The 24,088-nt window shown below is 33.3% G+C and overlaps 1 protein-coding gene across 1 annotated transcript in view; it reads left to right on the top strand.

Annotated features, from left to right (window-relative positions):
- Positions 1 to 24,088, top strand: part of LOC102031458 (dystrophin) — a gene marked incomplete at its 3' end in the record, with an annotated part of 438,907 nt that overhangs the window by 379,514 nt on the left and 35,305 nt on the right. Inside the window, exons 37-42 of the mRNA XM_005424869.2 lie at positions 200 to 370; positions 3,951 to 4,073; positions 5,569 to 5,706; positions 7,601 to 7,753; positions 8,697 to 8,879; positions 22,735 to 22,929. Coding sequence (XP_005424926.1) covers positions 200 to 370; positions 3,951 to 4,073; positions 5,569 to 5,706; positions 7,601 to 7,753; positions 8,697 to 8,879; positions 22,735 to 22,929 — 963 coding nt within the window. The remainder of the gene's footprint in view (positions 1 to 199; positions 371 to 3,950; positions 4,074 to 5,568; positions 5,707 to 7,600; positions 7,754 to 8,696; positions 8,880 to 22,734; positions 22,930 to 24,088) is intronic.

Raw genomic sequence — 24,088 nt, 5'->3', positions numbered from 1 at the left:
CTGCTATACATTTGAGGGATACGAGTGGGAATGTTATCCAAGGTATTTCTACTGGATTTACACACACATGCATAATTATCTGAATTTGCTTTGTGGTTTTGCTCCCTATTCCTTTGCACACTTTCTCTCTCTCTCTCTCTTTCTCTCTCTCTGCATTTATTACTAACTTCAAGCCCTGTCTCTTGCTCACGGACTGTAGCGCTTAAAGGCTGAGCTGAATGACATTCACCCCAAGGTGGACTCTGTGCGTGACCAGGCCAGAGACCTGATGGCAAACCGTGGGGACCACTGCAGGAAAGTGGTGGAGCCCAAACTCTCAGAGCTCAACCAGCGATTTGCAGCTATATCACAGAGAATTAAGAGTGTAAAGGTAGGAGGGCTTGCTTCCATAAAGGAGATGCATAAAAAATGGTGCTCGTGTTTGCATAAAAAATGGTGTTTTGCAATGGTGCACAATTGCCACTACATAGTGGGCTACAGTTCCTCGAAAAACTGAGCTTTAAAAGGAAAACTATGTAGAACCTGAGGATTTTTTTTAATTAAGTGTGACAGTTTTGGGGTTTTGGCATTAAGGTCTTTTTTCACTGTTTCACAATTAGAAGTATTCACTGAATTTACATAGATGTAACAATGGTGAAGTCATTAACTTACAAAAAATGAACATCTGAGAATTAGTAAGTCTCTAACTTTGCAAAGTATGAGTAGCCTTTTTTCATATAGATTTGGTTTTGAGAGCTAATTTTTCTTCAAGTGCATTTAGTCTTTTCCTATGAGTCTGAGATTCACTAATGCTGGAGATAGAAATAGATAGGTAGAGATTATATCAATTTTACTTCAGTTACTCATCTGTAGAACCAGCATGACTGCTAAATCAGAATTCAGTGTGGATTAGGCAATTTTTAGCCAAGTTCTGCCTTCTGATTTGGAATGAAGAAGGTCATAAGCCACCTACTTTCTCCATTGTATTTTGCTGCCTTTATTCTGAGGAGCTATTCAGCAGATTAAATGAGACAGCCATGAAGGTTGGTAGAGAAGATAATGGGAATGCACAGATCCTGATCCAAACTATTATTGCTGGTCACTGTACTAACTCTGGACACAAATGCACAGAGATACATGGCAAAGCAGGAAATAAGCTTGGCAAAAAGCAAAAGCAAGGAGACATGGTTTCCATGAGTTGTTGGGATCTGTGCAGAGCTCACTATCCTGCCTAACCAGCACATCTCTGTGGATATTTGGATTTATTTAGGTTTCATTTCTGAAGCAAAATAATGTCTTCTGAATAAAGGTAACATTTTTCTTCCTAATAGCCATCAGTAGTATTTCAGCCATTCCAGCTTCTTACCTACTTACACACGTACAAGCAGTAGACTGAGGACATCTTTGCAAGAACTGTGTTGTCTGATGTTTTTTCTCTGAACATCTGCTATCTGCAGTCTGGATTTCCATCTCAGTTTTACTTTACACTTCCATGTTATTGTAAACTTGCAGAGCTGATGCAGCCTTTGGTGGGATCCTGTGAAATTATTGCTTGTCCTAGGGAAGAGTGGGACTGCCTGTAGATGGCTTATTGGGGGTTCAGTGTTTGCACTGCATGTTGTGGGCTCACTCAAAGAAGGGACAGAAGATTCTTATCAAGATGCAGTGTCTTCAGAGCACAGATGCAAATGTCTTCCACCTGCAGCCTTCTCTCTCAGGTTTTCTTCCATTTCTGAAGGCAAGGTGGGCTGGAATTGGCAGAACCACACTAAGATTTAGAGAAGAAGTGCCCAGCAAGATGAGAGGAATTACTACAGCACACAAATTATAATGGTAAATTAGAATTTAGGGGACCTTTTCCAGGACCTTGGAAAATGCACAAATAGAATATGATTTGCAAAGGGTACTTGCTATTATAAGTGTTGAATCAGATAGAGAGGTAAAAACCCACTCTGAATTATTGACTATTCTACTGACTTGCTATATGAATTTGGATAAAGGACCAAATTACTGGGTACTATATTTTCTCTACCTGTATAATGTATGCAATTGTACATTCCTTATGATTTTGGCTTAATGAGCTGGAAGATTATTATTATTATGGTGTGATATGCTTCCTAAATGTTTTTGCTTTTTCCCCCCCATATTTATGTAAAATTATTCACTCTGTAAAAGATTAAAACATAAATTCAAGAGGATCGAAAGCTCTCATAACCTATTTTCAATAATTACTCATCTGTCTTCAAATTAGGTTTTTTAAATCAAATATTAACAATAATCAGTACAACAGTGAAGTAAATAAGAAATGATCCATTAAGTCAGTGAATGTTAGTATATAATTGTCATGTCGAGAATTAACAAAATGTTCATAGTATACTGAAATGAGACGTAACATTTTGAAGTAGTCTTTGAACATCATTCAATTGCTGGAATTCATTTGGTATTTTTCTTTCCACTTTCTTCTTTGTTATTGTTTTTAGCCTTTTTCCAAGACTGTAGATTTTATATTGTAATTTTATTAGTTGGCTTGTCTTTTAATGACATTTAAGTATCTTAGAAAATATTCTTCAGAGCATTTGAGAAGAAATTACTGCGTCGTTTTCTATTATTTCTAACTCAGCTGAAGTGCATGATGAGTGTAATTCTGAGCCTCTTAATGAAAATTTGTGAGCACAGTATTATTCTCTATAAATATTTTACATTATTATATTTCCATTAATGTTTGTAAACGTGCAAAATCTTTGTTGTTAAAATAATCAACCAGATACAATTAAGGCTTTTTTACTCTGAGTCTTCTAGGTCATCTGAGAAGAGATTTCATTTGACATCCTGTCTCTTATGTTTTAACTGATTAATTTTTATTGTTGCTGTCTTCATTACATAATAAATAATATAATAACTAATATAATAATAAGTAATTGTACCAGAGGAAAGAGTAAAAGAGAACTAGTTAGGATACAATGTGTTTATGTCTTTAGCAAGACAGGTGCACATCCAAGAGTTCCTAGACAATCAAAAAGCATTAATTAACTTTAAGTCTAAATTTCATACAAGAACCACTGAGATTTTCTTTGTTCTTCTTGCCTTTAAAGCTTTGAAGGAAGAAACAATTTCTGGTGATAATTTGCAATGCAATTAATAAATAGACTATGCATTGTATGTAATATATGTACATATACATTCACAGGCACTTGTGTCAGCTCAACAAAAGGCAGTGCATTGTTGTTAATAATAGCACCTGTTGGAGCGTTCAAAACTGGATACTAAACTCAAGCACCATAATTATATTGTGATTTATTTTGGAGGAATTGGGTCTGTTTTGTTTTACTGACTTTGTTTTTTCATCCTGAATTTTTTGTTGAGGTTTTTGAAACAAAAGCTGAATTTTGTTGATTTTTTTCCCAATATATTGTGAAATACTATTAGGGGAATATCTAACACAATTTTCTGTCCTTTGTTTAGTAGCATTCACCTAACACTTCTACTATTCTATGTGAGAGAGCAATGATTTCAAAACTGAACCAGATTAACATGAACATTTTCTCAATTATTAATAGTAGGGGTTTTTTTTCATTTGAATGGACTTCTTGTGACTGTATGAATAATTTCTGACAAACCAGATTTAACCAATTAGTGTAAGCTTTTTCTTTTTTTTTTTAGAAAAACACTATTTATTTGGACTTGTTCTTACACACAACTTTGAAAATGTATTTTTTTTTCTTTTTAATTTTCACTCACCTTAAAATTCTTTGGTTTACTTACATGGAAATTCTACATAAATTCATACATTTGTATCTTTATTTGTATCTTTGGGTACTTTGAGTATGCTGTAGATATTTTTCAACATGATGGAAAGTCTACCATTGTTTTAGAAATAGGGGGTAGCACAGATATCTATTTTCATTTCTGTTTCTAATAAAAATATGAAATGTGTCCTTTAAATAAATAATCATTGTATTTCTCCATTTTAGCCCTTCATTCCTTTGAAGGAATTGGAGCAATTTGACTTCGATATACAAAAAATGCTTGAACCACTGGAGGTTGAAATTCAGCAGGGAGTGAATCTGAAAGAGGAGGACTTCAATAAAGATATGGTAATTTGGTTGAAATGGAAGTCTGAGCAAAATAAGCACGGAGATGAAAAAATCTGAGTGAAAATCAGAAACCCATATTTGTGTTAGGATCTTTGGATATAACTTAGGCAAAATTTTTCAATACTAATATATTATAAAATAAAAAGTCACAAATTAGCATTAACTAATTTTTTTTGGTGCTAACTTAATTTTTAATTTATCAGAAAAGCATTTCTTGTTCCTTATGAAAACACTAAGCAGGCCAGAAATCTTATCCATGTGTTCCGTACTACTACCAGCAGTATTACAGAACAAGGAATGAATATTAAAATACCTGTAGTAGTATAATAGATCAGGAAAAGTCAGAATTATGTAACCAAATTGGCATTATAGTAAAAGAATACATTTACTAAAAATAAATGGTCATGAAAAGAAATGCCGCTTGCCAATTTGTTCTTAACCAATCTGCTTATAGCATTTAATGTAAATAGGTTTTGTGGCTGTGGTAAGCTTTATTACTTAAGTTTTATCGTTGCAAGTCATAAAACCATTTATTCATGTTTGCTGGGGGGGAAAGGAAAAAGAGGAGTAAAATACTGCAGTGCTTTGCTACTATTGCAGTTGTGGTGTGTGTTCTCCAGAGTGATTTTCAGGGAGATGATGTTTTTTGGCTGGGCAAAAAGGGAGATTCATCTTTGGAACTCTCTCTTGAGTCCTCAACAAGATCAAATTTATATTTGTTTACAACCAATATAAAGACTCAATATTATTTTATTTTTAAGGAATTCTTCAAAGGTTTCTGTTTCATATCAGTGCTGGAAGGAATCTTAATAGGCTGTTTTTTCTTTTATTCAAGAAAAATAAAATTTTAGGCTCCATGTGCTGCATGCAGAATGTAGCATATGTATGTAGTGTTAAATTCAAAGTCTGTTTGAAAAAGTGCTCAGTTTCCACTACCTGAGCATTTTTGGTTCCCATTCTTTGCATCAAATGCTTGGAGTGGTTCAAGATGCTGCCAGAAGCTGTGACATAGATCCAGCTTTGAAGATTCATAGATTTGTAGGTGACTTCTACATAAAAAATGCTTAGTGATAGCATTTGTCCTATCAGAATAGCTGATTTTCAATGTGATATACAGAATGGTCAGTAATTGCATGGTCTGCCAGCATACTGGCAATTTCAATCTCTACTGACAGTGATTTAGAATATTTTACATATATCTATTCTTTTTGTTTGAAAGTAAAATATATTTCAAGTTCTTGCCTCTGTTTTTATGCTGTTATCCTGGATGCTGCATAAGATCTAATACCAAAAATCTGTAGATTTGCAGGTGCTATCTTTCTTTTATCCCTCTACATATTTCTACATTGTAGAAAGCAAGTAAAAGTTACTTGGTCATCAGTATACAACTGCAAGTCGCTGTTACGTGATTTCTTTAGCATAGCCTGTGTCTACTGATACTTAAGTAATGATAAGATTAAAATGCACATTATATTGGTTATTTTTTTTTAATCAGAGTGAAGAGGATGAGAGCACAGTGAAAGAATTGCTGCAAAGGGGCGACAGGCTTCAAAAGGGAGTCACAGATGAGAAAAAACGTGAGGAAATAAAGACAAAACAACAGCTGTTGCGGACTAAGCATAATGCCCTCAAGGTATAGGAGCTACAGTTATAAGCACATGCTATTAAACCCATTTTTTTCTTCATTTCAGGGCATCTTTTTGCTAAATGAATTGTCCTTACTATTTAGAGATGAGTAATTTGAAACTATAGATGTATTTTCTTATACAGTTCTCTTGATGCCTTGCAAAAGGCATTTTACAACCTCCAGCTCAACAAGAATTTTCTTATCCTCAGCATTACAACTGTGTGACTGCCAATTGGACAGCACAGATTTCTTTGAGAAGTCCTTTTTTAACCTATTATGTGTGTTTTATATTCCTTCAGCAACAGTCAAGACCTTAGTTAGAATCAGGTCCCGCAAACTTACATTCTCCATTGAATAAGGCACTTCTGGCCACGAATAAGTTGTTTCTCCTTCAGTAAAATATTTACACTCCTGTTAGAAGAGCGGCCCCAGCCTCTCTGGAATAGGATAGGTGGTAGCACCAATAGACATAGCAGCTGAGAGGCTGAAACCCAAAGTTGCATACAAAAATTCTGAGTTGACACAATCTGGGAAGTAAAACTGTGATATTGTTCCTAGAAATGCACATGGTGTGTTTCCATGCCATGTGGACCAGCTAACAGATATAATTGGAAGTGTCATCTTTCTATGGCAAATAAAAGTGGTGAAAGATAGAATCTTACAATTAGAGAGTCACCTAGGTCACCTACCTGGAGCTATAGGCTCTGGCTACTGCAGGAGAGTTTTTATGTCTTCAGCAAGCAGAATCTTTCTTTCTTTGGATAATTTTGATTAAGTTATCTTTGGTTTGGGGAACATGGCATGTTGCATTTTATTTTACTTATTTTTTACATGCTCCTCCCTTTCCTGTGGATTTCATTCTAATTCTTGCAATTTTGCAAGTCTGTGTGAATTCAGAAGGGTAGCTAGGATATACTGTTGTTTCATCCATATTTAAAAGAAGCTTGAAATCTATTAGGTGTGTCTTTGACTGTTCCAAGCTAAATGGAAGCAATTCATAATTTTTATGTTGGAGAAACAAGAGCAGTGTTTATTGCACTGTGCTATTGACCAGATCCTCCCTGGCCGTTTTTTATGCTATACTGATAGATTTTCCTTTGGGTGACTCAGTTAAGGCATTCACCCTGGTGAAAAAAATTCAAGGAATGGTTGAGGCAAATTAATCGGAGTATTTTTATATAAAATATACTAGTAATTTTTTAATTTACTTCCTAATAAGCAATTGTAGTAATTAAAATATTTTCTGAATTCTACATGAGTAAAGTTAAGCAGTTAAAGCAAATGTATATTTAATAACATTTCTAAGGGAAAAAAAACCAAACATTTTATACCTTCCTGCTAAAGAAAAGTTTTATTCCTTTTTAAAGCAGAGTTATAAACACAAGACATTTGTTATGTATGTGGTATTTAATTTAGATAAAGAAAACCTGTCTTTGTGAACATTTCTGCATTGCAGTGATTTTCATTTGAATAGCTACAGAGTTTTCATGCAGGCTAGAAATTCACAGGAGTCCACAAAATACAGAAGTCCCACTTTTGGCTAGGTACTAAGTGGGCTGTGTTTCCATCTGTCCAGTAAGTATTCTGAGCAGAAGTGTTTTATATAAAATATTGACATTTATGTAAGAGTCTTAACTTCTCTGAATATTGGTGACTGTCTCAGTGGTTTATTCAACATGTGAACAACACTGAAATGGGTAACCTCTTTTTAAACAAACAAAAAAAAAATTGTTCAATTGATTCAAATATGTTCACTTACTCTTATACTTGCTTTAAATATCAACTTTTAATTAAAAAATTAGCAGCCTTGTACACTTTTTTCCCTTCAGTGTGCACACATGCCAGTTCATATTTTATAAGCCTTTAATTCATATTCTAATAATGTCTGCACTGTGAACAGGACTTGAGAGCTCAAAGAAGAAAAAAGGCTTTAGAGATTTCTCATCAATGGTATCAGTACAAGAGGCAGGCTGATGACCTAATGACATGGCTGGATGACATTGAGAAAAAGTTAGCCGGTCTGCCAGATCACAAAGATGAGCAGAAGCTAAAGGTAATGTTGTTTTGGGTTGGCAATGATAGATCTTTTGGAGTGATAGTTTATCTGTAGAACAGACAGCAAATGCAACAAACAATCCTATCTTATAGCTACAGAAAATTATATGTTCAGTTCTTTATTTCTATTTATAGTAAAGCAAACCCTAATTATCTGTGTTCAAAGTGACATTTCTTTGTTGTACTATATTTTCTATTTGTTTCCTATGCAGAATGATATATAAATATTTTGAAACACACTAAATATAATGTTTTGTCAATAATACAGAAAGTGTGCAATGTATTAAGAAGCATCAAATGTTTTCTAGTAAAAATTGTAATTGATTTTATGTATCTTTGTTCCAGATGAACAAATGACTTACCAATATATGGATGACCTCTATCTCATGTTAGCACATTCATTTTCATCAGAACATGTTCATATGTCACTGTCAAACTCTATAGATTTATTTACATACTGTCAAAGGTTTTCCTGGTTTATTTTACATCGTCTTTCTTTGCTTCATTCTCTGTTGAGTTTCCCACGGAGTAAAATAGGAGTTAACTAGTACATTAGAGACCCTAATACTATATTTGTAAGCTGTTCAAACACTAGTTTTCTTGAATATGCTGACCCTTACTGAGAAAGTAATTTCTCCAATTGCCCATTCCAGTGAACTAGCAAGAATCTGAACATGGGAACTGTTGGCTTCTGCTAACAGTTTCAAAGTGTGGTAGCTCTTAGGATCTCTACAGGCCATCCCAAGAAGCTTCTTCAATTTCACTTATTTTTGTTTTGTTTAAATGTAAAATAGGATATGAATAATATGAAAATAAGCTGTAAATTTTACTTGTGACAATAAAATGGAAATGGATTTTCTGACGGAAGTATTTTGCTAATTTTAAGTTGATTGATCTAGTTAGCTAACTGTCCTGGGCCCTGTATTGGTTTTGCTCACTAGGAGATTGGTGGAGAATTGGAGAAGAAGAAGGAAGATCTGAATGCGGTGCACAGGCAGGCTGAACGCCTGTCTAAGGATGGGGCTGCAAAAGCAGTGGAGCCAACCCTGATACAGCTCAGCAAGCGCTGGCAAGATTTTGAGAGCAAATTTGCTCAGTTTGGAAGACTCAACTATGCACAAATTGTGAGTTGTTACTGGCAAACCCATATGTTTGCAACTGCTACTACTAACAGCATCCTACTAACAATGAGAGCATCAGGGTCAGTGTCAACTCTCCAGACATTAATAAGAAAAGCCCTCTTGTGTGCAACTGGGGGAAGCTTTATATACTCTGATACAATAGTGATCTGCTTTGGTCTTAAAATTGCCCTTAAGTTAAATCAGTCATTTACAAAAAACTCAGCAATGAAAAATGTGTGTTTATTTCTGTTGCCTCATTATTTTTCCATAACATTTATCAGTTTAATAATGTTAGTTTGCCATGCATCTATTTTTTTCACTGAACATGAAAAACACAAAAGTTGTCTTTTCCAAACTACCCATCCCATGCCAATTTTAATTGGTTTTTTTATTTGTCCATAACATGTTATTCTCACTTTAGGAAGTGATTGGAAAACATTTTATTACTCTATATATACATATCCTCTTCTTCAAAGTTCTGCTTGAACTCTCAAACAAGTTTTTGTAAGAAAATGTTACTTTAAATTTGAAAGGATGAAAACATAATTTTACAAACCATCTTCATGTCTTCTGAATTTGAGTTGTTTAGTTGTATATAAAATACAATTATTCTTACTGGTTTATACATGCTGCAATAACTGAGTAAATAAAAGGGAAATAAACTGTGAGTATTCCAGCTTTACAAACAAGATATGTATTGAGTGTTACCCTTTTCGAAGTTTACCAGAGGTTGCTTTTGCACTTAAATGAATTTTTTTCTTGCCATTCCTACTACTCTGCACATTGTCTCCTGCATTTTTGATTTTATATGAAGAAAGACAAGATTTGCTTTTAAGGAAATTGTTGCTTTATGTGCTCTCTGTAATCTTAAAGTGCTAGTGGTAAAAGCATGTTTCATCAAAATACAATTTTATTTATTTATTTTTAAATTCACCTAGATTACAGAGAGAACATACTGATAGGATAATGACAATTTAAATATGTGAAGTGTTCTTTTTTAATTGATATATGGTAAACTATGTTTTAAAACGGAAAAAAATTCAAAAACCAGCAATATGTATAAACTTTTGGTAAATATAGTCCTCTATATAATGTACTATATTGTGTATTTTTAACTTTTCAAATACTAAGTTACATAATGTATATGTAAAACTAATACTTTGGATAGTTATGGAGTTAATGGAAGCAATCAGAGAAACATTAACTTTGGTTTGTATGTTATTAAATCTTGTTCCATCTGATTACACTATTCAGATTACTATGGTTTATATTAAACTTGATGGATGTAATCAGTTGCAAATTGTTTATATTGACATGGAGCTAGAGCGAGAGTCACTTTGTCTTGTAAATGAGTTGGCTTTTTTAATGAATATATTTGTTCCTTTGATAATCAAGTAAGAAATCAGATTGTGCATGCAATTTATATAAAAACATTCTGCTGTTGCTGTGCTTTTTTATGTCACCCACCACCTACTATGACAGGGGATGAATATACCCATTATAAAATTTTACTAGCAGATCAATAAACTTTATTTTAGCATATTTTTCTTTCAAATGTATAAGGTACATATGCATCAGCATGTTTTTGAATTGCTCAGATGAATGCACTCTCCAACTTTTTTAATTCATGCAACCATTACATACATTTTTATTCTTAAAATTTATATTTATATACTGTATTTATAACCTTGAAAGGTTACGTTTTTAAATATTAAATATTTCATGCAAGAAGCCTATTTCTTACTATTTATCTAGAGGATGAGATGATTCAATGAAATTTACATGTACACAGGACAATTACTGTATCCTTCTCATTTCACATGAAAAATATCTCGCTCTGTTGACAATGACTAAGGTGATATTCGTATGAAAGATTTTACAATTTATACAGAAGCTACTGAGACATGAGAGAGGCAGTATATCTTCATGACCCAAATCAGAGTGAGAAGTGCAATGGCCTTGTTGTTGTTACTGTTTTGACTTTGCTGAATTAGTGAAACAGAGGGAATTTCTCAAGGGTTTTTTTCTTTTTCTTAAACAGCTTAACTACCTACCTCACAGGGATGTTGTGAGGATGCATTAATTGTTTGTGCAAGACTTTAAAGTACAAAAGAAAAATGAAAATTCAAACTATTCATTTGAACACATGCATATACCATCAAAAATAACTTCCACAGAGATTTTCTATGTTAACCAACAACTGAATAAAGCCATACAATAAAAGTACAAAATTGATTTTTTCTTTAAAGCAAAAGAAGTAGAAAAATGATGCATTTATTTATAATTTATGATGTATTCCATAATAGTTATTTAGCAACTGAAAGTTGTTATAAATCAGTGAGGGTTTAGTTTTACTGTGTATCTTGCAATTCATTACACTTCATTGAATAAACATAGCAAGACTGCACTGAAGAAAACCTTTAATTATGTTGCTTAATGACAGATTTGCATTTCTTACATTTTGTTGGAGCTAATATATTTTTGATATCAAAGTGTGAAATTAGAATTATCATGCTCCCCTGGATTTTACTTTTCCCCAGTATTTGTTGGGCAGACCTGTCAGAAGGATATAGGAACCATGACCTTGGAAGGATTTATTCTTTCTAGAATAGTGCATCCTTGTTAAATCCTGTGTCTCACAAATACATAGCAGCCAATATCCAAAAGCTAATTGACAAATATATATTGGTGTATATTTAGAAAAAGGAATTTCCTGCCACCACTTTTGAGAATAGAGTATGTTTATATCACCTCAAACATGCATGTTCTGTTTAATAACATTTTTTCGATATTAATCTGTTTGGTATAGTGTGATCCTCTATGTGGAAATTTTCAGCAAGTAACATATGACATTCTATAAGGAAAAAGTCTGGTTTATTGCATTTACAGATTAAACATGATACACGAATACATAAATGCAACTGCACACAACCTAAAATCCCATTGAGTGGAAAAAAATTGCAGAGTTCTTGTTGTCTTAAAAATTTTTTTCTCACGCATTGTTGTCTTTATTAATATGTGGCAGAATAAACGGTGGGAAGAAAATCAGTTGGTAGTAACACTAGTGGTGAAATCTGAATAACTTATAAAAATGAGTGAAATATCTCTCTATAATATTTTAAAATTATGATTAACTAGTAAATCCCACTGAAATCCATGATACTTTAAGATACTCTTTGAAGAAAAAACAAGCCTTTACAGCTTAATCCTAAAACAGTATGCAATATTTGCCGTCACAGTTATCCATTGCAGAGAAAAGGGTAGATTTGGATTGTTTCATTCAAGTAAGGATCAAAATCAGTTATCAATATGTTAAGTTTAATTAAACTATTTTACTGTCTGTTTTCTAGATTGTTTTTCCCAACATTGTCATTTCAACAGTCCATGAGCATATTTATGTCATGGCTCAGCTTAGATTTTCCTGAGCTGACTGAAATTACTCTGGGTGTAGAGGGCTGAAAGCCTTTATCATTAGTGAGCATTTTCTAGGTGAACACAGGTGCAGAGCCTACACTGTAAAATCTTATTTCATATATGTCCTATTACCATATTTTATCAAGATGCTCAACATTCTTTCTGCTATTATACATGGTGGTCTTTCTACTTTTCTCTCCTGGCTGAGCTATGCATGCTGCAAATCGTAAGACAGAGTATCTTTAGGACAAGAGAAGCTCTTGCAATCTGTCAAAATTATGTGTCTACTATTGTATATACAATCAAAAAAAATAGACTTACTAATTTCAGTAATTTTATTGGTGACACACACAAACATTCTATTGAAATTTATGATCATTTTTCTCCTGAAATATTTCGACCTGGATTTTAGCCATACAGATTTGATCAAATGATAAACAACAGGAGAAACTGTCTTTTTCATACAAATTAGACTATGTTATGATCAGGAATGACTAAGGAATATAGTTATACAAAACTTGTATTTATTTTTCTAAGGTAAGTGGTTTAGTCTGAGAAGTTTGATAGTTATCTGAACCATGGATACAATACCAGCGCCTTAGTACTTCATTTTTCCAAATAAAAGTCAGTATTCTCTTTTAGATCCTTTAAAGCATTCAGAAATTCAAAATGCCTGTCTCCTAACTGGATAATCATTTCAGGTGAGAGAATATGTGATCAACTCCTTGAACCAGATTAAGTACTGCTCAAATTTACCTTTTAGATTCAAGACTTTGTTTACTTTCAGTCTTTAAGAACATATTGCAATCTTCTGTTAATATTTCCCTGTGGAGCTCTATTTAGTTAGTTTAATAGAATTTAAACATTTCTGTTTACCATTAAAATATTTTTATATATCAAGATATTTTCTAAACTATAAATCAAACATTAATTTAAATAAATATATCACCATTAGATAAACACAGGACTTGGTGTCCTGATTATCTGTCTGCATCAAAATAACGTGGACACTTCAATGGTGATGTGCTATCATTGTTTTCATTTGTTTTCCACTGGTTTCACAAACACTGGTGCTGGAATGAAGTGATTTTCTTCTCTTATCCTTGCTTAAACATTTCTTGGGTTAAATAAACAAGTAATGGTTGACAAGAAGAAGGGGCAAACTAATGCTTCATTATTTCTGTAATGAGTGGAAAGAGAGAGAAATAAAACAGAGAAAAGACATTAGAAAAAACAGGAAAACGCCTGCTGGACAGAAGAACTGTACAGTGATGGATTAGTATCCAATTCACCTGTGCACTTTGGGTCTTTTAAGAATGGGACAGAGGTGATTCTGTGACACCATTTAACTTTTCTGCCATTGGCAGTGGCACCTTTCTTAAACAAATAGCTTTACACAACATAGCTAAAGACTGGATTTTTTTTTTTTACTGTGGTCTGCAAAAAGCAGGATGAGGATGAATAAGGAACTTTGGGAAGAGAATCACAGGTGAATGTTTACACCTATTTTCCAGTATCCATCAACCTGGAAATTCCTACTAGAAAATGTAGGAAATTCCAAATAGTTTAAGTGTATTTAAAATCCTTTAATTTTCTGTCTGATTTAAGATAAGGTTATGGGAAAAATGGGACAATATCAACTGAAGATGGATATTGTCTTTGATATAGCTCAAGAAAAGCTAATTTTATAGATGCATTTTACAATGCACTTTATCTTCTCTGTCTAAAATGAATGCATGCAGTGTTGCAGTAATTTAAGTGAAGACAATCCATAGCCTTTTTTGTATAAGTGCACAAGTTTACTGTGCAATTTTGAGTTTTTCTAAAGCATATTTTTCTTCCCTCATATTTTCTTGTTAATTCTGTGCAGTATTCACTCTTATCACTGCAAAGCTGTAGTATTTTAGCTGTACAATTGTTTTAAAATGCCATATTGTGAATGAGAGAACTATACAAAAAGATGTTTCGCGGCCACTTCATTATCTGTTATGAAATTTAGTGAAGTGATCTAAATTGCATTCTCAGGTTTAAAAGTGAAAATTCGTATCTTTACCTTGTCACGTAGGAGTGAAAACTCTTGCAACACGGTGTAAAGCTGGGTTAGAAATTTGTCTTTAAATTATATAGTTGTACAAATGGGGTCTTAGCCATGCCACAGGCTTTTCTCACTCCTCACAGAATGGTTGAGATGGAAACAGAACCAAGCCTTTGGTTAAAAAATCATGTACAACACAGAACCCAGTGGTCTCAGCTTATAGACCAAACTGAGAGCATTATGCAACTACAATATTTTCTTCTTTATAATTACCCAGTTATTTGGAAAACAAGGCAGCTAATTACCATCTTATTTTCTCTGCTATAGTATATTATGATTTATTAGTCTAATAAATTACATGCTGTGGATTTTGGTGTCAAAAATTACTTGGCACTATTATTGCATTAAATAAGGGAAAATACGTCCTGCAGAGCGATCTGGCCCTAAGTGACAGTATTTTTTGAAGAGATGATGTTCATCTCTTGTCTACAATTCAGAATGTCAACATTACTCATGGCTGGAAGGTTTGTTTTGGTTTACACTGGATTTTTGGTTTTTTGGGTTTTGGTTTGGTTTGGTTTGGTTTTTTTGTTTTTTTTTTTGGTTGTTGTTTTTTTTTTAATTTGTTTTTTTGTTTGTTTGGTTTTTTTGTTATTGTTATTGTTGGCATGGTTTTGGTTTTTTTGGGTTTATTTTGTTTGTTGTTTTTTGTTGTTTTCTATGGATGCATCTGAGTATACACACGAAGGTAGGGAAGGAAGCAAATTTGTAGATGTACAGTGTGAGTGATGAATTTTCTATTTGAGCATATTTAGTTAACTTTCTGAATTTCTGTGTGGACAACAATTTTTTTTCACATCATTTAAAGAAACATATTGTTCTCCTGAAATAAAAAAATCAGCCTAAGTGACATAATTGTTCTTATGTATGATTGTATCTCTATAAATGTAGATTAAAGATGGAAAATAATTAGGTAACACTTTTTAACATTTCTAGACAGTGTAAAGGTTTAGGGTTTAAAGTTTTGCTCCTTGAAGCTGTTTGCATGCATTACGGATGCGGTACTTCAATATTATTTTTACTTTATTTCCTAAATTATATTGAAATTATCTAACAGATGTAGCTGGCATAAATATCTGGAAAGTTAGCATCACAAATCAGCAGTCAATTCCAAAATGGTCTAGTCAATTCAGATACCAGTAGTCTGTAATCTAACCAATCTGAACTTGATCATTAATTGGTTCTTGGTGATCACTCAGCAGTTACACATACATACTCAAGACAGCCCTAAAACTTCATGCCCTTAGGCAGCATAAATGCTAAGATTGGTGCTTCTGTAGTCTTAATAAATCAGCCATTAAATAAGTTGGCATTGACCAAAATCTGTTCGTAAGTAGGCTGACTTCCAGCTGATTGTGTGATACTACTTCTACCACTATTATCACTGTGTCACTTCTATAGCTTATCACTGTCCAAGAAACCTGATTGTGAAATTCTATTTTAAGGAAAAATAATTTGAAATTCCTTTTATTCTCTTGGAAATCTATTTCCTTCTGTGTGGCTGAATTTATGACACTGATTTAACAAAGTCCAAGTGGACATTATAGCTACAGGGATATAGGACTGTGTACAAGAGTTTAATTTTCTGAACTATGAAGTAGATATTTACTGAAGTATGACATGTGTAATGTCTGTATGTCTTTTTGGTGTGAAAAATTCAAGATCAATCCAAGAAATGGCTAACTTCTCTGAATTTATGTATTCTATAATTAGCATATAAAAACTTTCAAATATGTTTTGTCTACTGGAAGGTAACACATATAAATCAATTACAAAAGTATTTTCTAGTTAAACCCTTATAAAATACTAAACAACATTTTCAAATAGTTGTTGGAAATCAGTCTAGGATCTAGATTTTGCAGTGTTCTGGTTTTTCTCTTTACAAAATGTAATGTAAGCATTTGCTTATTTTGTGATTTCTAATACTGACAATGCCTATCTCTCTTGGCTCATTGGTGCTATCTCCCCCCAAAATCCTACTGGGTGTGCCTAGTCTGAGCAGTAAATAGTTTGGTAAATACTTATGATACAGACTGTTACAAAAATTACAAATTTCTGATTAAAATTACATGACAGACACAGATTTCTTTGTCAGATTTGCTCTGCTACATTTATTAATATTGAGATATGCCATCATTATCAGAAGCAATTCGGATTTATGGATAATTTATTTAGAACAAGAGACATTTTCTATATCCCAGTTGTTCCAATTAGTCAATAATGCCATAACGTTACTCTATTTTGTTTTTGTTCAGGACATGGTAACATTGCAGGTGTGGTATAAGATACAGATTACTCTAATTTTTCTTCTTTCGTTTTTTGAGAAAAATTACTTATATCACATATACTGAATTATATGAGAGTCCTCTGCCCCAGTCTCATCATAGTTGAAATTAATTTATTTTTCTCTTTGCTTAGCAAGTAGGTACCAGTGGAAATTATCAGGTCAAAAATTAGCAGCAGAGCTGCTGGAATTTCTGAATCATCTTAGTCCCTTATTTCTATGCAAGCTGGCAGGTCTTTAGTAAGGAGAACTGGGTAAGTTTTCAAAAACTGTTTTTAGTTTCAATGTGTAGCTGTACCTCAGTTTGAGGAAAGTTCCTATCTAGAATCAATTACCTAAGCTAGAATTAAACAAAAGCATTGTTCAGCAAGTGAGAAAGGGGTGTTCATTTTACTACTTGACCAAGTGTATTTGACATCTAGGAGGGCTCCAAAGGCATGAGGGTGTGGGGACCACAAAGGATTGACTGCAGTATCAAAATGCTTTGTCATAGTTTTTAAACTTTACATTAAAAAAAAACCAAAACCAAAAACCACCAAAAAAAACCAAACAAAAAAACCCCACAGCCAAAAAAAAACCACAACAAAGTTACAACTATAAATACTCTGGATTTACTCTTTTAAATTAATTGCTACAGCTTTTGTCTCTGTTTTTCTTCTTCTCTTCACCTGCCCTCTGCCACATCTAACTAGGAAAATAATGTATTCATCAGAGTGTAGCCGAACTGTCTGAGGTATTGGGAGATATCCCATAATTTGGGCCTATACATACAGGAAAGAGACATTTTCTTACAGAGAAACCTTTTGCATTTCAATCAAATTATGAAGGGAACTTAAGTAGAATTAACTTCAGGTTGGTTGATGCCTGTTGACAGATAGTTTTCAAAATCAAAGCCTGCAATTTTCTATTGCTACTCCTAGAATCTAAAATTTACTGAAATGTTTTCTAATTAATGCCATTCTTAGGAATAGCTTCATTTTGACTGGTTTTATTTAATTTTATGTGTAGATTAAGCAGAGTCATTTTATCATGGAAGAAAAAAACCTGTTAAAGCGGCATTTTTTGAGTAAGGTAAGCCTTAGCAGAGAAGAGTTGTGAAGGCATAAAGCACTCCCTGTCCAAGAACAGTGCTGAAAATAGTAATGTATATTTTTAAAGTTTCTTTTTTAATATAAGTGACTGATGAAATCAGATACAAGCATTAAACTATATGGTTTAAGTGTTGCAATGTCCAGAATTTTGTGGATTGCAACCACTCTGCAACACGAGTAGAAAAAAAATCATACACATGAGACAATATTTATGTTCTTACATAAAAATATTATTTATTATTTTTTATCATAATTTTAAAGATATTTTATTGTTTCCAAGTGTTTTTTAAGGTCTTGTCTTCATAAAATTACAGAAGGAATTTATAAATTTTTAATTCTGCATCAAGGATTTAAGTCTCTCTGTACTTAAAAGAGATGCTTCTTTTTGTACTAATAACTTGTTTGTGATTGACTACAACCATCCAACCTCATAGTGAAAATTCCATATAATCAGTATAATTTTGATCTTTCTACTTATATGCACATTAACAGGTAAGATATGCTAGCAACACTGAAGGCAGAATAAATTTCTCTGAATGTTAGCTGATCTCACCACTCTCAGTTGGCATAGGAATGGGTGAATAAAAGCTTTTTTATAAACATATACTTTAATATGAATATTGACCTCTGATAGCATTTTATCATATTTTGTGTGTCTAATTCTTTATTTGGTATATTGATGTTGAACATGGGCTAGCAGATACCATGCAATTCATAAGATTTTTGGACTCTCTCAGATATCACTGCCTTTGTCCAGAAAATGTGTGCAGTCTGCTCCATTTTTTTTCACGTATGTAGCATACCACATTTATTCTGCATAGGCCACTGACTTTTTTACACTCATATACATCTGCTTGCAAGGAATACTTTCTTAAGTGTTATTTCACTTTGAGAGGAGGCACATTTGTTTGTTTTCCTTGAACTTCTCATCAGGGAACTGCCAGGAGCAGTGTTGAGGTATAACAATGCAGATGGTAGTTTTTGCAGCTTTACTCCTCCCATGTGTGTGTGAAGTCATTAAATCAAAAGCACAGACACTAAGGTTTGGGGCCCTATCATGAGAAAAGACCAAGAAATGAAACAGTTGTCAAGATGTGACGCAAGAAAGTAGGAGGCTTTCTGGGTGTAAACTCTTGAACAGCAAAAGTGATGTTGGGATTATTCCCTCTGCAAAAAGAGGAAAGGAAATGGATACACTGGGATTGGTGAAAGGTGCTTTAACAACAAATTTTCCACTGTTAAATGGAAATTAGCAGCATTCTCCATCAGTTAGCTCTGATGCCACTGCTGTGTTAGATGTAGGCAGTAATGATCACAAGTGTTTCTGTGGGGAAGGTATGTGAATTTCTTGGCAAAACCTGCATTATTCCAGTACTTTTTTGTTGAGTTTTGTTGTAATTTTGTTTGGTTGGTTTGTTTTGGTTTTGCTTATTGGCCTTCTCTTTACGGGTCAGATAATGCATTTGTTTCTTACAGTTTTGTTGCACCTGCTGGGGCATGGTAACTATCAATAAAATCAGTTTTAGTGGAGTCATGTGTATGGAAGGACTGTGTCCCTTAATTGAAATTGTGTAATGATGGTGAAGAAAATTCAATTTACTATTCAAGACATGATGATGCTTGATAACAAACATTGCATGAAATTTTGAATCTTACACAAAATAAGTTGTTCTTTCAGAGACAAAAAATAATCTTTGAATCATTAAATCACTAGCAATCAAGGAAAAACAAAATCACTAAAATTGTATTCTACAAAAATAGTAATATAGGAAATGGCCAGTTACCTCAGCATTTCCCAATCACTTAACAGTTTATTTATAGTTTAAATGTATGTTGTACTATATCTATTTTTTTTAAATACTAATTTAAGTATTTTTAAGTAACTGTAATACATTCTGCCATTATAACAGATTCAACTTATCCAAACCCATTCTTAAATGGTTATCTATATCTTTAATTTCCACTTTCCTATTAATTTTTAATCCTTATAAAATCTTAACCTAGCATGGTTCTGATGAGCCATTTTGGCATTATCAATTACATATATCTGTACTGAATTAATGTTATTTTACTAGTAGTTGCTCCCAGCTGCTGTGATCTCCTTTTGTAAGGTTTGTTTGTTGGGTTTTTTTTTCTCACTACAGTGTTAAGATATGACTCAGTTTCAGCTTTGAATTTCTAGTAAAATGCTTGTCTAGGAAGGACTCTGCCTGCTTTATTGTCTAATATCAGGCAATTCCAGGGAACATTGGGGCAATCTAAAAATGCTTCTCTTTGCTGATTAAAAGTTGTCAGTTCTGCACCTGCCTACCCTCCATTATTGGTGCAAGATGGCAGCTTCTGCTCTGGGTTCTATCATGATACTTTAAACGAAGGAAAAATAGAAGGAAAGAAAGTCCTGTGACCTGTTGAAAACCCCAATAAAGATAAAGATACCTAATCCTTGATTTCTAAAGTAGTATCAAATTTTCAACTCTTTTAAAAATACTATTCAGAAACTAATTTATTTTGACTGTGATTTTTTTTTAATAATGTACCAAAATATGAGGGCATGTTCTGGTAGATGTCTACTTTTATAAATCTATCCTTTAGTTTATTTATTTTTTATTTATTTATTTCTCTGATTGTAGTGTTTTACAGTTTAACCAACAATATAAACAGTAAAACTATGCAAGTAATCATCCAACTATGAGGAATATTTAAAGTTTCCTGTAAGGGCAGTGTGAATATATGGTTGCAAATATCCCATTTTTCTTCATAACAATGATTGAAAAGTACCTGATTTTGCCACTATAAATAATTGTGTGATAACCATGAAATGCTTAAACATCCAATTTCTGCTTGACTTTTTTGTAGTTTCAGGAATAGTTTAGAGTGAGAAGACACAGATTTTATTTTATCTAAATAGATGCATGTGCATATATGTGTGTATATCCTTATTGGCCTAAATTTGGGCTGAAAAGAGTAGGCTAATCTCATACAACTATTGAATCAAATTGTATTTTGTATGCTGCTTCACATATTCGTGTGACCTTTTTTTGAGTGGAAGCGCTGGCACACTTAGCATGCTCTTTTCATTACTGTGACTAGAAATATTCTGTCAAGTCAAAAAGAAAAATACAAATACAGTCAAAATATTCCTTATGTAGGTCTGACATTCATTGCTACATGTAGAAGTGTTTCAGTGTAGTTTTGAGGAACTAAAATATATATATTGCTGCATGTAGAAGTGTTTCAGTGTAGTCTTGAAGAATTAAAATATATATTGCTGCATGCAGGTCTTGGTGGCCTGTTGAGATTCACCCATTTTCTAATCAAATGGGACAGCTCTTCCTTTAGGTTTACCAGAGTAAACTGTTATTTTTACAGGGCCTGTGATTCATGAAACATATGGGGGACAAGCACAATTTTTTCAAAGCAACTTATTTTAAATAATAAAAATTATAGCAGTGATATGGTAATTAGAAAGGTTTCAGAGTTAGCAGATGTACTGAGAAAGTCATTTAGTGAGAAAAGTGTAAGCAAAGCAATTACATTTGCATAAGAAATTCAACAGAATAGCACAAGTCTACAGATAACTTTATGGGCTTTATATGTGGTATGCATACATCTTCTAGAGTGTGTATATGCATATTTTAAGACTCTAAAGAAAATTGAAGAACCAGATGACTCAGCTCGGTAACTGAAGAGAGAAATATGCCCTGAATTAAAATGAGACACCTTGCTGAGGTAGTGTGTGCTTATATTTGTTTTCTTTTGCATAATGAGTAGCTAAATAATGATATTGTTTTCTTCAGGACCATTGATCTTTTATTGGTCTTTTACATAAATGGCTCCAAATCTAAATAACAGAATTTTTGAACATTTACCAACAAATACTTGTACACTTCTTTGAGGTCGACAGTAATTAAAGTTTATATTTTTGAGAAGACAGACATCAAACACAAAGGATTTTGGTCCCACAATAGGAATCCATGAGCAAATTTATGCTTGTGAAACCACAAATAATTGATATCTTAAACTATCCCTTTTTTAATGGGCATGCAGGTGATTTAGTATTTGAAGTTTAGTGAAAAGGAGCAATCAGAGGTTTCCCTGCTCCAAAGAACACTTTTGGTATTACATTTTTATCTATGATTCTTTTACAAATCAAATGGGAAATATAGAGAGTTTATATACACAGCCACTTTTTTGTCACCTTATATGGCAGTATCTTTTCAAATGCCATCAACCAATTAAGTGTTTTCTTGGAACGCAAACATTCTGGGATGTCTTTACATTTGGTGTATGCATGTGCTTCCAGAATAGGGTGTCTATTTCATATTTTTCCATATAAAAAAAACAAAAACAAAAACAAAAAAAACGAAAACCAAAAAAGAAATCCTAACTTCATGAAGAGATGATGTGTTGCTGAGTTTTCTTTTAGAATTAAGAATGCATTAAAGACCATTCAAATCAGAAACTTCCAAATTATACTTGCTAGATTAAAGAACAAATTTTTGATACAGTTGGAAGTATAGAGTTGGCATATTTGCTGTATGTTGCATTTTATTTAAGGAATTCTGTCTATTATACAAGTAATTATTTTACTTGATACCTTGAAATTATTTATTATTTTAGACTTGGCATGCATGAAATCTCTTAATGAAGGACAGATTTTTAAGAGGTGTGGTGATATAAAATTAAAGGGCAAGCACTAAAATCTCAGCATACTCTTGCATTTCCTCTCTGCATTCCTTTGGAGAGTAGAAAAAAAGCTTGTACACTCTTGCATGGCTTAATTTCAGTACCCACCATTTCAAACACACAAGGAACATGAGTTATCTGTGTCAGAAACCTTAGCTATTTCCTGCATTTGTCCTTGGAAATTACTTTTGATTTTTTGTTTCTGGGTTGTGAACTGGAAATGCATTGTTGCAATTTTGTCTGGTGTTAAGAAACTAAAGGAAGCATTCTGTTGTATATCTGTACTAGCAAACAGTTCGTGAAGATACAACTTTTGTGATGACTGAAACTAGGACTGTGGAAACCACTCATGTGCCTTCTACATACCTGGCAGAGATCCTTCACCTTCTGCAAGCCTTGTCTGAAGTGGAAGAGCGCCTTAATTCTCCTGTTCTGCAGGCTAAGGACTGTGAGGACCTCTTCAAACAAGAAGAGTGTCTCAAGGTAAGATGGAAAGATTTTCCTAGCAATTATTATATTGTGTCATTATGGGTCTTCTGTATGTTGGCAGCTTGTGCTCATTCTGAGACGTCTGTTTTACAAGTTCTAAGCCCATCTCTGTGATGTGTGCATATATGGATGTTTGTATTTGGGGGCACATTGGGGTAAAATATGAAAAAATCGGAAGTGTTCATTTATTTTTACCTGTTTAACTGTATTTGGAGGGCAAGAGCGTTATGGTATCTGCATATTAAGTCCTTGAATAGGAGAGAAAGGATGGAGAGGCACAGTATATTTAAAGATAGAATTTGTGTTTAAAGGTTTCTTTGTGTGTGTCTAATGGAAAAAAAAATCTTCATTGAAATGGTTTTTAAGCACTGGAACAGGCTGCCCAGGGAAGTGGCTGAGTTACCATCCCTAGAGGTATTTAGGAGATATGCAGGTGTAGCACTTGTGGACATGGTTCAGTGATGGACTTGGAAGTGCTGGGTTCATGGCTGGACTTGATTTAGAGCTTTTCCAATCTAAATCACAGAATGTTCTGAGTTGAAAGGGAGCCACAAGGGTCATGAAGTCCACCTCTTAAGCCCATGCAGGGACTGAACGCACAATTTTGGTGTTAGTAGCACCATGCTCTGACCAAGTGAGCTCCTCTCCTAGTGGTGAAGTGATTTTGTGATTCTGTGATTGTAAGTAAGTATTGTGGTGAAGTGATTTTGTGATTCTGTGATTGGTAAGTAAAAGTAATTACTAAGTAACCCTGAAAACACCCAATCTTGGCTGTTTTCTTTTAGTGTATGATTTCTAAAATTATTCCTATTTGCACAGGAACAAATACAAGTAAAATTTAGCTGTTTCATACCATGTTAGACCAAAATATCTTGAGGTCTTATTGGGTCTGTACTCCATGTAGTTATTTCCGTTTAGTAAGCAAAACAGAAAATATTCTCCAATAAGTAGATAACGTAGTTTAAAGAAAGAAAATTCAGTATTGCTAGTATGACTTTAAATATTACTGTGCAGTTTCTTCAATGCTTGAAATATTACTGCCTGGTTTGTTCAATGCTTGCTACACTGAAGTCCTTTGAAACTGGTGGAATTTTTTCAACACAGAATTGACATAAGAAGAGAATGAGATTAAAGTTGTAAGCCTAAGTAGATG

This window comes from Geospiza fortis, unplaced genomic scaffold, assembly GCF_000277835.1.
Source record: "Geospiza fortis unplaced genomic scaffold, GeoFor_1.0 scaffold20, whole genome shotgun sequence".
NCBI classification, from domain to species: Eukaryota; Metazoa; Chordata; class Aves; order Passeriformes; family Thraupidae; genus Geospiza; species Geospiza fortis.
This window is presented reverse-complemented; position numbering and strand designations above follow the sequence as displayed.